General features: G+C 38.2%; 1 protein-coding gene across 6 annotated transcripts in view; it reads left to right on the top strand.

Moving 5' to 3' along the window:
* The window catches only part of EDRF1 (erythroid differentiation regulatory factor 1), a 41,206-nt gene that overhangs the window by 15,849 nt on the left and 8,400 nt on the right, over window positions 1-16,957 (top strand). For 4 of the 6 annotated variants that reach the window (XM_063102035.1, XM_063102036.1, XM_063102039.1 and 1 more), the window contains 11 exons: window positions 1,655-1,726; window positions 2,020-2,170; window positions 4,330-4,518; window positions 4,849-5,049; window positions 6,563-6,781; window positions 8,437-8,660; window positions 9,847-10,005; window positions 10,174-10,323; window positions 11,916-12,069; window positions 15,252-15,367; window positions 16,187-16,335. In XM_063102035.1, the coding sequence (XP_062958105.1) occupies window positions 1,655-1,726; window positions 2,020-2,170; window positions 4,330-4,518; window positions 4,849-5,049; window positions 6,563-6,781; window positions 8,437-8,660; window positions 9,847-10,005; window positions 10,174-10,323; window positions 11,916-12,069; window positions 15,252-15,367; window positions 16,187-16,335 (1,784 nt within the window). The remainder of the gene's footprint in view (window positions 1-1,654; window positions 1,727-2,019; window positions 2,171-4,329; window positions 4,519-4,848; window positions 5,050-6,562; window positions 6,782-8,436; window positions 8,661-9,846; window positions 10,006-10,173; window positions 10,324-11,915; window positions 12,070-15,251; window positions 15,368-16,186; window positions 16,336-16,957) is intronic. The other 2 variants (XM_063102038.1, XM_063102037.1) reach the window with 2 other exon arrangements.

Here is a 16,957-nt window from a genome sequence, read left to right on the forward strand (position 1 = left end):
GCCAGATTGTACATGTCAGATAGACCCTAACAACTTCCTACCCTTCAGGTTTCTCCTGGTGTGGGTTACATTGACTGTCCTTCTACCATTAGTCTGTGTCTACACAGTTTACTTACAAGTTTACTGCCTTTCTATGATTAGATCCAGGTCAGCCTTAACAGTCTGGCTGTTCCCTGAACTGAAATACAGTTATATTTACAGATAATCTCTTAAGCTCTGATTTTAACTTTTAGATGGAAACTTTAATTGAGTTTTTGAGAGACTGTCATCTCTTTGTCATCCTAGAACATTGTCTATCTCTCTGACCTTCACTTTCCTTTTTGGTTTACCATGGCCACGCTGGCTTTTTTTCTGTCTCTCAGAACATCAAGATCACGCACATCTAAGGGCGTTTGCACTTGCTGTTGCTGCTTCTTGGAGGGTACATTTCCCCAGATCTTTTCACGGCTGCTGTTTTCTAAGCTTTAAGTCTTGGCTGAAAGGTTGCCTCCTGAAGGAGACCTTCCCCGACCACTCTAGCCAAAGCATGCTCTGTTTTTATCTCCTTCATGGAGTCTGCCTATACCTAAAGTTCTTGTTTTTGTATGTGTTTGTCCATCTCCTTCACTAGATTGCAAGCTTCCTACAGGTACAGACTCTCCTGTCTTCCATGTCTACAACACATAATGGGTGCTCAGGAAATATGTGACTGAATGACTCCAGGAATGTGTCGTTAACTGTCCGTCTAAATTTTAGTTCACTTTCAGCTTAAACCCCACAGTGGAATAAAGTTTTTCTAATTATAATCATTGATTACAAAAGTTACATGTATTTGGAAAACTGCATTGTAACACAAGGCCCTGGACTTATGGGGCAGTTAGGTGATAATTAAAGATGTAGTGGTATGTTAACATCACTTTTATACAGAGACAGCACTTTTTGTCAATGTCTGAAACACATAAAAAATACAGTTACAGTATTCATGTAAACGTGTTTTTAGTTAGCTTTGTCTTATCTGTTGTTCAATGACTTTTTGAAGTACGGACAATGAGCATGGGCTCCAGAGTCCCATCTTCACCACTCACTCACTGTGTCCACAGACAAATTACTTAACCAATGCTTGCTTCTCGTCTGTAAAATGAGAACAGTAATTCCAGCCCCACAGGATTCAGCAAAATGAAATGCTTCACGGAGGCCTTTACACATAATATGACTTAGTAGATGGAGGTTGTTAACTGGTTTTACTCCTTAATTAAGCAAATAATTTATACGATGAGACCATTGGTGATACTTGTTAACTTACTGCTAAATTGATGATTGTGTGCTACCAATCATCAATTGCTAACTGTGTGCTAACTGTGTGCTACCAAGTATCAGTGCTGTTTAGGAGTTGTGCGGAATTACTACTCTAATTCCCACTTTTTGTCTGAATTGTTTTTAAATTTTAAGTACTTAATTTGTTAAGCAAGATTTTTGTTGATAATGCTTGTAACAGTTTAATCTGCAGCAAAAACAGTACATTAACCTTAATATCAGATATCCACTAAGCTGAATATACAAGCACATTTCTACATGATTAGTTTGTAGAGTTTTAGTATTTCTCAGGAGATGAGAGCCATGGAGTGTATTATTGTCTGGGTAGTATATTAATTATTTTAAATGTTTGTTTCTGAAGCCCAGTTGTGCATTTCCAGTCTGTCATGACACAGAAGAGCGCTGTAGACTTGTACTTAGCTATGTTCTGGAGGTAAGTTTAAGTTTAGTCTTCACTTTCTCGGTAAAGTTTGTACTTGATATGCAAATAGCACTTGTTTGTTGGTATCTGAATGTTATTCAGAATAGTGTTGTGCTGTGATATTTTTTCTTTAATTGGAAATCAAATCAGTTTTTTCCAAATCTTTCAGATCAAATGTTTTTAAAAGGCTTTTTTTGAAATAGAAATTCTCCTCAATGTATTCAGTAGTTCAGATACTTCCTTACATTCAGTTTTAAGTTGACCTTCAGTTAAATGTATAGTAAATGTTTTTCCTTTTTTTAAAGGGCTTAAAATCTGTAGATAGCAGCATCAAAAAAGAAAGCGATCTTCCTGCAGCTGACCCCAGCACCCCAATCCCGTTAAAATATGAAGATGAATCCACAAGGGGGGGTCCCGAGGGGCTAGAGAAGCAGATGGCCTTGTTTTTGGACAAAAGTAAGTTGAATTGATGTGCAAATAAGGCCTTCAGTAGAATAATATACTGGTCCTTTATCAACAACAGACTTATGTCAATTAAGGTATTCATGGAAAGGAATTGAGAAAAAGGATATCATGTGAACAGGAAGTGGGGGGAAATATCTTTCTATTTGAAATATGAAGCAAAGCAACATAATTTTGATGTCTCACAGATATTTCTAATAAGAACATAAAGAACCTACGTCTTCCTGTTACTGGCTGTGAGGCACTGATTCCTTTAGCCCTGTGGAGTTCTCCCAAGCAAGTGCTGCTTCAGTAAAAGCAGTGGAGGGTTGAAGAGCACAGACTTAGGAGCAGACTGCCCAGTGTCGGGTCTTGGCCTTGCTAGGGCAACTTGTTCCACTTTTTTGAGCCACGTTTTTTTTCTCTCAGAATGGAGACACGGGCTGGCCAGTTGCTCAGTGGTTAGAGTGCAGCGTTGATGACACCAAGGTCAAGGGTTGGATCCCTGTACCGGCCAGCTGCAACAACAAAAAAGGAGGCATTAAGTGCCTACTTTAAGGGTTGTTATAATGATTACTTGATAGTATATGTAGAGTGCTTAGAACAGTGTACATACAAGCATGGAAGTGTTGGCTGTTGTTACCTCATGGTATTTGAATAAGCTAGAAATGTTGCTTTTAAATTATATAGTTTGTTCCTCAGGAACATCACTTCATGAAGAACATGTGAACTTGGAAGTAAAAGTCTTGAGTTTCTTCTTTATTTTAATCTGAGTTGTATTTCTTTTTTCAGCCTTATCTCTTCTCCCCTTTTTAATTTGTTTTAGTTGTTTAAAAAAATGTTATGATAACCTGTATCTTTTGAATAATACAAGTGCTTGCTGGACCTTTCTTTTCATGAACTTAAATGGGGGAGTCGGGGACAGATTTATTTCCCTAGTATTTATGTAGTGCTCTTGTGGGCCCGGCTTGCACCTGCATGTGGTGAGGAAAGCCACACCAGGCCGTCTGCTGTTCTTTTTTCTGAAACGCCCTTTCTGTCTCTCCTTCCCTCTCTGTCTCCCCTGTTGAAAATCTTGCTCAAATTCAAAATCTCCATGCTCGCCTCTATCTCCAGTCAGAATTATTTGATTCCCTTACCACTTTGTCCTGTGAACACTTACGGACGCTTTCCTTATATCATAGTTACCCATGTTAAACCGTTTTACCACTCCCCCCCACAGACACAGCTGTGAGCAAGAACCTCGCCTCATTCATCTTTAGTTTTCTCACGGTGCCTCACACACTCACGTGACGCTGATAGCAGCAGAGGAAAGAGAAGTGCATGCACAAGTTAAACCCCAGTAGAGACGAAGTACCTTTCCTTGCCTTGAAAGACTCGTGTTCTAGCTGATCAAAAAATGAAAAATCTTAAAGCTGGGGAGAGAGGGAACGTGGTTTTGTTATTTGTGGAACAAAATGTTCCACAGCACTTTCTTCTTATCTCTGTAATTACACTTAATACATTTTGTTGTGGTTTATGTTACCAAGGATAGAGGCCATACAACTACATGTCACTGTTTCTGGTGCCTGGCACAGTGCTTGGCACAAATGTGACCACCTGTTGAATGAAGAAGGTGGTAATGGGCTGGACTTTAAATAGAGTGTTCCTGATAGAAGGTGCAATAAACTGAGATGGGAGATAGAAATAGGTATCTGTGTGAGCAAAAAGTAGTAAATTAACTTTGGCTGATGGGTAGTTAGGGTGGAGTAGTAGAAAGTAAAACTGAAAAAATGTAGCGTAGGAAGTAGGTTAAGAGGCTTAGATTTAATAACTAGTGAGAAGCCATTCTAATGTTTGAGGACAGGGTTTGACCATGATTAAAGCTGTGCTTTAGGAAGGTGTACATTTTGACAGGTTGGCACATAGACTGGAGAAAGGAGGCAGGGGTCAGTCGTGAGTTTAGCTATATGAATGACCCTGGAAGGGAATGACAGAGTTGCCAACTGCGGGGAAGCAGGCCTTAGGACTCCCAAGCAAGAGCTTCTTTAACTCTGCCGTTTTACTCCATCGTGTTTAAGCAGTAAAGTGTAGTATTTACCACCCTTGTAGCAGTAGTACCTAAGTCTGGAGTGTTTTATTGAAGAACAGATGTTTTTTAAAATGTGCTGCCTTTTTTTTTCTCCTTGTCATAGTGGGCTCCCTTCAGAAGGGTAATTATTCCAGTCAATCTGGAATGATCCCTGGTTCTTGGCAACATAAAATGAAACTTCAGCTGATTCTCAAGTCATCAAAGGCCTATTACGTCTTGTCTGATGCTGCCATGAGTCTTCAGAAATATGGAAGAGCATTACGATACATTAAATTAGCCTTACAGAGCCATGGTAAGCCACTCTAATGAGTATGTTTAATAGGCACTGGGAGGGGAGAACAAAGAAGGCATCTGAATCACAGTGAAACCTTACTCCTGTTTCTCCTGTAAAATTTTATTTTAATACAAATTTTTCTAATCCTGTGTATGTTTATTTTCTGCTCAGAGTGGTTTAACATCTCTTCATTCTGAAACACATGAAAACATGTGTTATCTGACATAAGATAAATTAGATACAGTAGTCCAAAGCTTTCAGCTGGTGACAACTTTTATTCATATTTACTGTATTCATTAATTTTTAATGTGCCAGTGTTTTTTTCTCCTTCCCGCCTTTTCCAAACAGATACTTACTGCTGCCTCTGCACCAACATGCTTTCTGAAGTGCTGCTGTTCCTTTCTCAGTATTTGACACTCTGTGGTGATATCCAACTAATGCTGGCCCAGAATGCAAATAATAGAGCAGCACACCTGGAAGAATTTAATTATCAAACAAAAGAAGACCAGGAGATCCTACACAGTCTTCACAGAGAGTCCAGTTGTCAAGGTGTGCAAGAGAGACAGCATTTGATTTACCATGCAATTATTGTCTAGCTCCTGCTTATTTGAGAATGTCCAGAAAAGTGGCAGAAATATAGCGTTTGGATATTTTCTCTGTTTTGTTTTCATTTGTTTTTCAATTTTAAAATTGAGCATGGTCCAGTGTATTTGTATAAAATGTTTTTCAAATATTTTATAATTACTAATTATACAACAAAAACCAACTATAAAATAAGATCTGAAGACAATTGTGTTGACTTTTTATGCTCTTTTTTTTTCCAATAAAGATGACTGGTAAGGGGATCTTAACCCTTAACTTGGTGTTGTCAGCACCACACTCTCCCAAGTGAGCCACAGGCCAGCCCTATGCTATTTTTTTTTTTTTTTTTAAATGAGGATTTTCTAGGTAATACTTTTTAGTCAACTAACCATGCCGTGGATTTTCTTTTGAAAAGGAGTAACAGTTTGTGAAAGTGGGTTAATTACCTTCTGAATGATTCCTGAGGGCTAAAATAAAGAGATCATCATTTTTAAAGTTAGTTAATAGCCAGCTGTCTTACTGAATATATCACTGTATGTGGAGTTGTCAGATTTTAAAACTGGAAAATAGGGTAGTTTAATCCATAACAACAGTATCTTCCTCCTTAGCTCAGTACGGTTATGTAAGCGCACTGCAGCTAGGGTAGCATGAGGTAAAAGATCAGTCTTCTGAAGGCATTTTTCAGTGTGTCATGGAATTGTCTTGTTATGCTCTTAAATTGCTAGCATCAATGATATCAACCTCCCAGAAAGTTTTGGACAGTTAACAGGGAAGTGCATTAGGGGACGGGGGGAAAGTATTTATTTCCTGATATTTTTTCACTCATTCTTCCCCTTTGTTTCTCAAATAATTTTATTTTAATAGACACAGTGGGGAAATCCTGTGTTTTTACCACTCCCGTTACAGTAATTTCAATTAAAATACTTCTTTGTGAGAGTGGTGTCCTCCCATATATTCGAATGTTATGAACAGGAGTGCTACCTTTTTTCCTCTTGAATTTTGGGTTCTGTGCCTATATTAACTCCAGTCCCCACTAGATGGCATTTTTAAGTTTTTGAGGGCTTATCTAGCAGCCTTCACTTATCAATGACTTAAACTTAACTTGGCACATTATTTCAAGAACTATCTTCATTAATTAAAAAAGAAATAAAATTTTACCTGTATCAGTGGACAAATTTAGATCTGTGCCAATAAACAAGTGTACCTGAGAAAATCTGGGTGGGTGGAAGTTGTTTGGTATTTATATGCAGTAAATTATTTCTTTTAATCGACATTAATGTCCCAAGAAAATGTGGTTTTATAAATAAAGGTATCTTTTCTATGAAACTTAAAATTTTTGTTGTATTGATTGAATCTTACTGTGTTTATTATACTATTTGCATTTTAAAATTTATTTTGACTTTAAAATATCAGGTTCAGTTGCATACTAAAGAAGTAATGTTCGTGACTCACACTGATGTTTACTTTTTTTTCTTTTAAGGATTTGCATGGGCAACTGATTTGTCTACAGACTTAGAAAGTCAACTTTCAGTTAGTTGTAAATGTTATGAGGCTGCTAATGAAATCTTGCAATTTAGTGATTTAAAAAGCCAAAATCCAGAACACTACATACAAGTACTGAAAAGAATGGGTAACATTAGAAATGAAATTGGTGTGTTTTATATGAATCAGGCCGCTGCATTACAGAGTGAGAGAACAGGTGAGTATCTCTTTGGATTCCTCTTTTTATTGTCTGTTCTATTAGAAAATCATGCTGATTTCTTTATGGATCAAAGAATTGTGGCACTTGATTTTATGTCCTCCTAAAGAGGTGCTCTGTTAAAGAATCTTTTGTTGTTAAATTCTCACAAAACTGGGGGAAAAAACTTTTCTTTTCCTTGGGATTCATCATTTGTGTCCTATATTCCCACTTTTGTACTTTATTCCATTTGATAAGTTCAAAAGCAGATTGGACAACCAGCCATGTGCCAGGTTCTATGTTTGATATAACTGCCTAAAATACGGTCCTCCCAGTTGGGAAGCCACATATGAATACAAATCTCTGAAAAATGCGATTGTACGAACGCAATAGAGTAGGAGAGTGGGGAAAGGGGATATTTATGGGGGTTGTAGGGTTCTTGGAAGGGAAGAAGGTGTAGCTGAGTAGGGTGGTGTGTGATACGTAGAATGTGAGCAGGCGTATAGGAGAGGAGAGATTTTCAGAGTGACTAGGCAGCGCTAGGAAGGAACTGGAGATGGATAGTCCAGTATATGTTTAGAGTGCAGCAAGAGGCCTTGTGTGAGTCAGGCAGGGGATGATGGCTCACCTGGACCCATGCTGAGTTTGGGTAACCTGTGGAACTTGTATGTGAAAAGGTCCAATTTAGTAGTCGATTACAAGAGTGCTTAGAGCTATTCAGGCTAGCAAGACAAAGATTGAGAGCCACTCACATAGGGTGATAATTGAAGCCCTAAGAATGGATGAAAATGTAAAAGCATGAGAAAGGGAAGGGGGCTGAGATAGATCTGAGGGTAGCAGGTAAACTGAACAAAAACCTGTGTGCCTGTTGATCTGTGAACTGTACTTGGCACTAGGGATACAAATATTGCCCCCAAGAGCTCATTGCTGGTGGGAGAACCTGCGCATTTAGGGGCACCTGGAGGAGGAAGTCAGTGAGGGGGCAGAGAAGTGGCAGTCAGGGACCTGGGGGAACTGGGTATGCCCAGATTCTGACCTCGTAACACTCTGTTGGTCCACAGCTTTTGAATCTTTACAAAATAGTGCTTTGCTCACGTCTTTATTTGCTTGTTTTAGTATCAGTAAGTATTGAGGGGACTATGCTTAAGTGTGGTTTCAGTCTGCTCCACCTGCTGTAATAAAGTACCAATGACTGGGTGGCTTAAACAACACAAATTTATTGTCTCACAGTTCTGGGGGCTGGAAGTTCAAGATCAAAGTGTCAGCAGAGTTGGCTTCTTCTGAGGTCTCTCCTTGGCTTGCAGAAAGCCACCTTCTTGCTGTGTCTTTACATGGCCTTTTCTCTGTGCACGGCCTGATGTCTCTCCCTCTTATAAGATAGACACCAATCATATTGGGTAGGGACCCCACCCTTAAGACCTCGTTTAACCTTAATTACCTTTTAGAAGGTCCTGTTTCAAATAGTCACATTCTAGGGTACTGGGTCTTAGGGCTTCAGCATATGAATGGACCACTTGCCTTCATGTGGCAGGTGTTTGAGAGCAGGGCACTATGGTTGACCCCAACGGGCGGCTCCCCAGCAGACACCCTGCCATCCTCTCATCATTGCGTCGAGAGACACTGGTGGGGTTTACATTGTCTGCTTACATGATTGTTTTCTTTCTTTCTTTGTGAAGTGAGCAAATCTGTGTCTGCTGCAGAGCAACAGTTATGGAAAAAAAGCTTTTCTTGTTTTGAAAAGGGAATTCACAACTTCGAGTCAATTGATGATGCTACAAATGCTGCCCTTTTATTATGTAACACGGGGAGACTCATGCGAATTTGTGCACAGGCGCACTGTGGTGCTGGTGATGAATTTAAACGTGAATTTTCACCAGAAGAAGGCTTGTATTATAATAAGGTAACACTTGCTTATATATTGGGCTTCATTCATTCATACCTGTCGTTTATTTACACTTGCCATTGCTCCACTAAAATACGGAACTACGAATAACTAAATTATGGTGATGGCACAGTACTAGACAGATCATTAAAACACTTAGAAACTGGTTGAAGGAGGACTTTCCCAGCATGGCATGATAAGCGGAAATCGTGGGTATAAGGTGAGTAAACTTAAATGTGCAAAGACAAAGGTTTAAAAATGCACAGCAGAAAGTAAAATTGGAAGCAGACTATAATGTAAGATATTTATACATGACAGATCAGAGGTTTATCATCCCTAGTGTATAAAGAAGTACTAAGAACCGTTGAAAATAAACCATCCCAATAAAGAAAAGAGCAAATAACCATGAACCTAAAATTTATATATGTAAAAAAAGTAAATGGCTTAATATACATGTAAGGAAAAATTTCAAAATTTAAATTTATATGAAATTTAAAAATTGAGTTTCTTTTATTTATCACATTTCCACATTATTTGGCAAGTGGTAGCAACCAGTGTTGGAGAGGGATGCCAGGAAATGAGCACTCATCTAATCAAGTACTTTGAAGCTGTTAGTGAAGAATGTTCATGGCATAGTAAATTTTAAAATAAAAGTGACCTCGTTTTTGTTTTTCTAAAGTTTATATATACACAAAGAAAAGAAGAGTGAATAAATAAATACACACTGGAAATGTAAAAATGACTGCTGGGTGGTGGAGTTGAGCATGCTTTTGTTTGTTGAAGTGCAATGGCCGTGCGTTTGAGGATGGGGGTGACAGAGGGTGGGAGGAGTTACTTCTTTTTACAGTAAAGTCTGGCAAATTTTTTATCCAGAAAAAAATATTTTTTTCTACTTTGCTAGCTATTTAAACTGTAATTTTCATTTAGAAAGAAGGAAGAAGATGCACCATCCTGCATCAGCATGAATCAAAGCAGCAGTAGGGACTGGCTTACTGTAGACAAGAGGTGGAAGTACGGAGTGGCTATCAGCTGACTTTAAATAACTTCATTAATTTAGTTTTTTCCTTTCCTCATAATATTGCCCTTTTATAAATCCTCCCAAAATTAAATTAACATCTGAGTGGTTTGAAGTGTGTTTTATTTTAATGCAGTGTTGGCATATGTTTAAATTAAGTCAGAGATGTTCACTTTTCCTTCCTCACAGGCTGTTGATTACTATTTGAAAGCTCTAAGGTCATTGGGAACACGGGACATACACCCTGCTGTTTGGGATTCAGTGAATTGGGAATTGTCCACTACTTACTTTACTATGGCAACTCTACAGCAAGATTATGCTCCATTATCTAGAAAAGCTCAGGAGCAGGTAATATTCACAGGATTGAAAAATAAGCCTTCAACTTTATGTTTAACAAATATTGAGCATCTGTTGTCATCTTTTCCTTGACAAGCAGCAGTATTTAAACATTTAAAAAGTTCTTGTAGTCAAATTGAGCTTGTCATTTTAATTTCTCCCCTTAAAAAAAAAAAACAGATCGAAAAAGAAGTCAGTGAGGCAATGATGAAGTCTCTGAAATACTGTGATGTTGATTCAGTATCTGTTCGACAGCCTCTTTGTCAGTACCGAGCTGCAACCATCCATCACAGGCTGGCTTCCATGTACCACAGCTGTCTGAGGAATCAGGTATTGTTCCAGTTTAAGTTCAGTGCCAAGTCAGTTTAAAAGTGTTCTGGGTGTTTTTCTTACATTTCCATGTATATTTTAAATGCCATCTATTCTAATTAGCTACTTTAGAAAAATTTGTAATATAGGTGTTTTTCTCCCTCTCTCCTATGCTGTATATTTTTCTCTACTATAATTGATTGTGTCTTGATTTGTACAATTATATATTTACCTGGGTGTGTTATTTAGATTTTGTTTAAATGTAGTTAGGCTTTATAGTAATGTTCTATGAAAATTTTAAAGTTCTGTTCTTCCATCTTTTATTGTGAAATAAAGCGTGCGTGTGAAAGCACATAGAAAATATATGTGGAGGGCTGGCCAGTTAGCTCAGCTGGTTAGAGCATGGTACTGATAACACCAGGGTCCAGGGTTTGATCCCTGTACCAGCCAGTCACACATACACACGCAAAGAGATATATACACACATCCCCCTCCCCCCCAAAAATAAAATATATAGAGAGAGAGCACATGTACACTTTAAAAAAATAACAAAAGGAAACCCCTATGTACCTCACCTGGAGGTCAAAGAATGAAGGCATGTTCTAGAGAGCCCCCGAGTGCCCAGATTAACTGCTGTCCTGAATTTTCTACTGTCCATACCTTTTTTGTGTTTTACCACTTAAACAATATGTTTATATTTTACTTTGTTTTGAGCTTTATAGAACAAATCACACTATATGTATGCTTCTATGGCTTATTATCTTTCACTTAACATCATGTTTTTGAGATGTATCCACACTGATGCATATAGCCATTTATTTTCTCAGCTCAGTAGTATTCATTAAATGAATATATCATAGTTTATCTGTTTTGTGCTTACCGAACTTTTGGGTTGTTCCAGTTTGAGGCTGTTAGAAGTAATCTAGTACCAACAGTGCTCAGGAAACTTGGTGCTGAAATACATGTATTTCTAAGAATAATTTGTGGCTTAGAATGAAGGTGGCTTCTTTCAGAGAGATTGCTGTGCTTCTGCCAGGAATCCCTACAGTTTCTCAGTGACGATTTTTGTTTGTTTCATTGGTTTTCTCCTTTCCAGGCTCAGTACTCAGACAACTTACCTTACAGTTCCTTGGGCGTGGGTTTACTTCTAAGTTGCCCTAATCCTGAGATTATTTTCCTTGGAAGTCCAGTTTAATCTGGAGAAGATTTCTTTCCACTTTGTTGTAGGAGGTGCTCAATCAAAATTTCTTCTTACCACGGAAGGGCCCCAATCAAAATCAAGTTTGCCCAGATGGCCTGCTGTCCTCAGGACAAAAGCAAGCTTAAGAGTGCCAAGACAATTCAGAGGGGAAAGAATAGTCTTTTTAGCAAATGGTGCTGGGACAGCTGGATGTCCACATACAAAAGAATGGAGTTAGACTTCTACCTCATATCATATGCACAGATTAATGGAAAATAGATTAAAGACCTAAATGTAAGAGCTAAAACTACAAGACTTGGGGCGGGGGGATCAACTAAGAAGCATTTAGTGATCCAGTCAGAAGACTTGATTACATGGTTATTGTGAAACCCAAGCCTTAGGATTTGCTTTTTAATTTTATTTCTGTTTCTAGGTTGGGGATGAACATCTTCGGAAGCAGCACCGGATGCTGGCAGATCTTCATTACAGCAAAGCTGTAAAGCTTTTTCAGCTTCTGAAAGATGCTCCATGCGAACTACTTAGAGTGCAGTTAGAAAGAGTAGCATTTGCAGAATTTCAGATGACCAGTAAGTCATGCTTTTTATTTCTCAGATATGTGTGCATTGGCTTAGTGTTGGATTGTCTTAGAGTGAAGCAGACCTGTGGATATTTCTTATCTGTAAGTAATATTATTTTCCTTTTAATTTGTCCATAGTTGGTGACTTCGGGTAGGGACCAAAAGTCTCTATACTTCCTAAATTCCTTTTGAAACTTATTGAACTGCCTGGCCAGTTAGCTCAGTTGATTAGAGTGCAGCCTTGTAACACCAAGGTCAAAGGTTTGGATCCCCTTACCAGGAGCTGCCCCCCAAAATCCAAAATATATAAATAAATAAATAAAACTTATTGAACATAATCTAAGTATTTCCCTGACTAGAAATATTGAAATAGAGTCTTTGATCCCTTACTTGGAAAAATTTTGACAAGTCAGTTTAGACAAGTAAAGATTTAACTCAGCATGAAAAGCTTGGGAATGGAGAAGCAGCAGTAAAGGAGTAGTGGTCCTCATTGAGTCCCTTTAAACATAGAACTGGTCCTTGGCAACTGTGATTTGTGGTTCTAGAATGGAACTTGGCCAAGGTAAGGATAAATTGGGAGGTAGGGAAAGGGTGAAAGAAAGTGAGAATGCTTCATTATGTTACTTTCCGTGGCTGGGAGCAGGCAGGTACTACAAACACTTAATGTTTTTTGTAAGTTCTCTCTGTTGCTCCTGATACCTGCTCCCCTCTCCTGCAGAAGGATCTTTCAAGAAATACCTCCTGTGTGGTAAAGAAACAAGGAACAATTATTTGAAATACAGCAGTTCATTTGGTTTCATTTCAGTTTTTTCTTCTATAAAATTAATACTTTAAATATGTATGACTTAGTGTGTTCAGGTATACAGTAATCCTGGATGAGATACAGTAGCACAAGAAACTGGTAGCATTGTTGCTCCTGTGGAGGGAACCTGGAAGGTCAGGTGTGGGATTTTCACTGTATACCCATTTGAACCTTATAAATTTGGGGAATGTATTATGTATTCAAAACAATTTCTAAAAATACTTTTTATTAAAGTTAATTTTGTTAATTGTTTGCTAGTATATAATACACGGCTAGATGTGTGGGAGAGTCACCAGGGTTAACAGAAGCTCTTTCTGGTGGTGGGTTTGGGGTGATCTTTTCTCACTTGCATCTTTGAATTTTCTGCCATGTTTGAATTCCCTAGAATGAGCAGGTATCATTTTTATAAAAAAAGAATAGAGAGAAACTGGGAACAAATTTACCAAGGTGATTAGTGTGGTTAATTCCCTTTTTTAAATGTTTTAATACTATGGGTACCTTAGGAAAATCATTTAAATATTTTGGGGAGTTTTGTTAGCCAGGTTTATGGTTTTGGTAGGCCAAGTTAATAATACCTTTTATTCTCTTACTTTACCCATTTTCTTTTTTTCCAGTACATTTGATTTATATTTACTGTATTAGTCCATTTTGTGTTGCTATAACAGAAATACCTGAGACTGGATAGTTTATAAGGAAAAGAGGTTTATTTGGCTTAGAATTCTGGGGCAGCTGCATCTAGCATGGGCCTCAGGCTGCTTCTACTCATGGCAGAAAGCTGGTGGGTACAAGCAGATCACATGGTGAGAGGAAGCAATAGAAAGAGAGAAGGTGCCAGGGTCTTTTAAACAACCAGCTCTTGTGGGAACTAACAGAGCAAGAACTCACTTACAACCCCCACCCTCCAGGGAGAGCATTAATGCATTCACGAGGGATCTGCCCCCATGACTCAATCAGTTTCTAGCACTGCCACATTGGAGATCAGATTTCCACATGAGTTTTAGAGGGGACAACACGTCCAAACTCCATCATTTACCTTCCTTATTATTGTCTGCTCCCTGCCCCAACAGCATTTCCATACATAATCGGTAGTTTGTCTTCCAGAGGCTAAATCTACACTGAAATCACATTTATCCATTGATTTTAAAGAGAATAAATTGTTTTGAAATTTGGGGATTATGCTGTTAATCAAGAAGGCAGCAGTTTTCCCTTCCCACCTGCAGTGTTGGGGAGTCCCCAAGACTATTTTCACTTCTGATACCAACTGCAAGTTGGGGGGTCCCCAAGGCCACTTTTAGACTTGACAGTTCACTGCAAGGACTCATAGAACTCACTGAAAGCTATTCTGCTCATGGTTATGGTTTATTACAGTGAAAGGATGTGCGTTAAAATCAGCCAAGAGAAGGGGCGTGTGAGACAGAGTCCAGGAGAGTTAAGCACGAAACTTCCAGCTGTCCTCTCCCAGTAGAGTCATAGATAGCACTGACTCTCTCCAGCTATGACATATGACAGTATGCACAGAGTATTGCCAACCACAGAAGCTCACCCAAGTCTTGGTGTCCAGAGTTTTTTGGGGGGACTTGGTCACAGACATGGTTGACTGCTACATGACTGACCCAATCTCCAGTCCCTCTGGAGGTCGAGCTGTTAAACATGGGGCCCAAAAGCCCCACAATAAATCACATTGTTAGACTATCTAGGTCCCCCAGGTAAACAGACACTCTTATTAGGCAGGACATTCCAAGGGCTTAGAGATCACCTTCTGGGAGCCAAGACCAAAGGCCAGACCTCTGTTTGGACAAGATTATTCCTCCACTACACACCACTACACAGGACTACACACACAATTGAATGTAACCTCCAGGAGAGCAGGAGTAAAAATGCTTTGTAATATCCGATAGCTGTAGAAAAGTTTTATTCATAAAGTTCTGGAATGAAATAAAACCTTGTTCATCTGGTTTGACTTCCTGCCTTTTAACAGAAAGGTGATATACTTATTTTACAGATAGGATAACTGATACTAAGTGCTTAAGTGACTTGACCAACATCACACATCAGGTAAATATAGGGGTGGCCTTTGAACCACAGACTCCTCTCCCCTAGTCCCCTTTCATCTAATGCTTTAGATATTGGCTCCTATTCCGAACAGATTGTGTTCTTACCTTGATAAAACGAAATGGTGAAGCAGGAAAACTTATTTATTGCTTTTTCTAGACTTAGTATTTTTCTCAAGGGAAAATTATTAAACAGAAGTTGGATTTAGAAGATTTGTTGGGATTCTCATGAGCTACCTTTACAGCATATGAAAATCAGAATTTTCATTAATACACGAACATTGGATGGGTTTCTAGATTTACATTTAAAGGAATGATAATTTGTGTTTAATTCTTTAGGCCAGAATAGCAATGTTGGAAAATTGAAAACACTATCGGGGGCTCTTGATATAATGACGAGAACTGAACATGCATTCCAGCTCATCCGGAAGGAGCTTGTAGAGGAATTTGACCAGGTAAATGGAAAAATCATTAACTGTATTTTTTGTGTATATAATGTGTTTATGTGTTTATTTTGTGTATGGCGTGTGTTTATGTATATGTGTGTATGAATATATATTTTGTGTGTATATGCTCTGCATGAAAACACATTAACAGCAATTTGTTATGTTTGCTTGGTAGAATTATTAATTTGCAATTATATCTGTTATATTTTAAAAGTTTTTCTTTAAGAATATGCTTAAACAAAGGCCCATAGACCATGTTTAGCGAGGCATAGGTTAGCAGGTTATGAAGCTGTTATTTGTGTGTGTGTGTGTGTGTGTGTTTTGGGGTTTTATTTTGTTTTTCAGAGAAAGAAAAGGCCTATGCCCTCTTTTATAATTTCCACGAAACTGCCTTGAAGCAGTTAAATGGTGAATAGGCTTAAGCAGGCTCTTCCGTAAGTAATTTCTAGTTTTCTGGACATTCCAGCATTCGTGCTTCCTTCTACTGTTGCTGAAAGCTTCCCTATGTCCCTGTGGTCTATCCACCTATTACTTTCCTAGGCCTGTTTGGTCAGATCCTGTATGGTAGCCGTTTCCATGTTGCTCCTTTAGCATCTGATGTTGGGAAGTCAGGAGATTTTCATTCAGAATTAATTTCTTCTATGTAAGTGCCTATTAGGTGTGAGATATTTGTATTATGTATTTTAGTCTGTAAAGATGATGTAAGCTGTGCTTTTTGTTTTGTTTTTCGTTAAAAAGCTTATTACATTGATGAGACTGTAGTTCCATCATTTTAGTATGAAACTACAGTTGGGTAGCTTAGGTAAAATACCTTTTTGTTGTTTTTAGCATAAGACTGGTGAGACTGCTGCAGCTGCTGATTCTTCTGGTCTTAATCGAGAAGAAGTGATAAAACTCCTCAGTATATTTGAGTCTCGGTTGTCATTTCTTCTCCTTCAGTCCATCAAACTCCTTTCTTCAACTAAAAAGAAAACAAGGTAAATTAAATGATTATTTGTGGAAAATTCTTTCCCAGGACTTTACCTGTGAAAAGAGTATAAATAATCTGTACTGACATTGTATAAAAAGTAATTTGTATTCTTTCTTTCCTTTTATGTGGATAATCCAGGCTTTTAAGTGGTGTTCCTTCTTGACTTGTCAAATTAGGTGAGAATTATCTCCATGTGGGCTACTACATATTACAGTTATAGATACAGAAACCTTGCTGCCTAAGGGTAAATACCCCATTGTTTGTAATATTTTCACAGAGAGAAATGAATGACCCTGGCCTGACGATCTTAAATGTTTCTATTAACACTTCTGAGCATGGTTTGTAATGAGAAGTCTGGACTGTGGCTGAGACTCAGGGCCAAGTGCAGTGTGATAAGTAGATGGCAGAGCATTCAAGTCTGTCTAAAGTCGAAGAGGTTAGTGAAGAGAAAAAAAGGACCTCAGCAAAAAATGTTCTCATATATCTGTATCATCTTCCATAGTTACATTGTTTTGCTAGGGTTATTATTTTGGCATTAATTAATTAAATTTAAAATTCTAGTAGTAAGTACTAGATCAGGAAAGTGACATAAATAATATGCCTTTCTCTTTTTAAATATAAGTACAATC

Source organism: Cynocephalus volans, chromosome 7 (genome assembly GCF_027409185.1).
Source record: "Cynocephalus volans isolate mCynVol1 chromosome 7, mCynVol1.pri, whole genome shotgun sequence".
Taxonomy (NCBI): domain Eukaryota; kingdom Metazoa; phylum Chordata; class Mammalia; order Dermoptera; family Cynocephalidae; genus Cynocephalus; species Cynocephalus volans.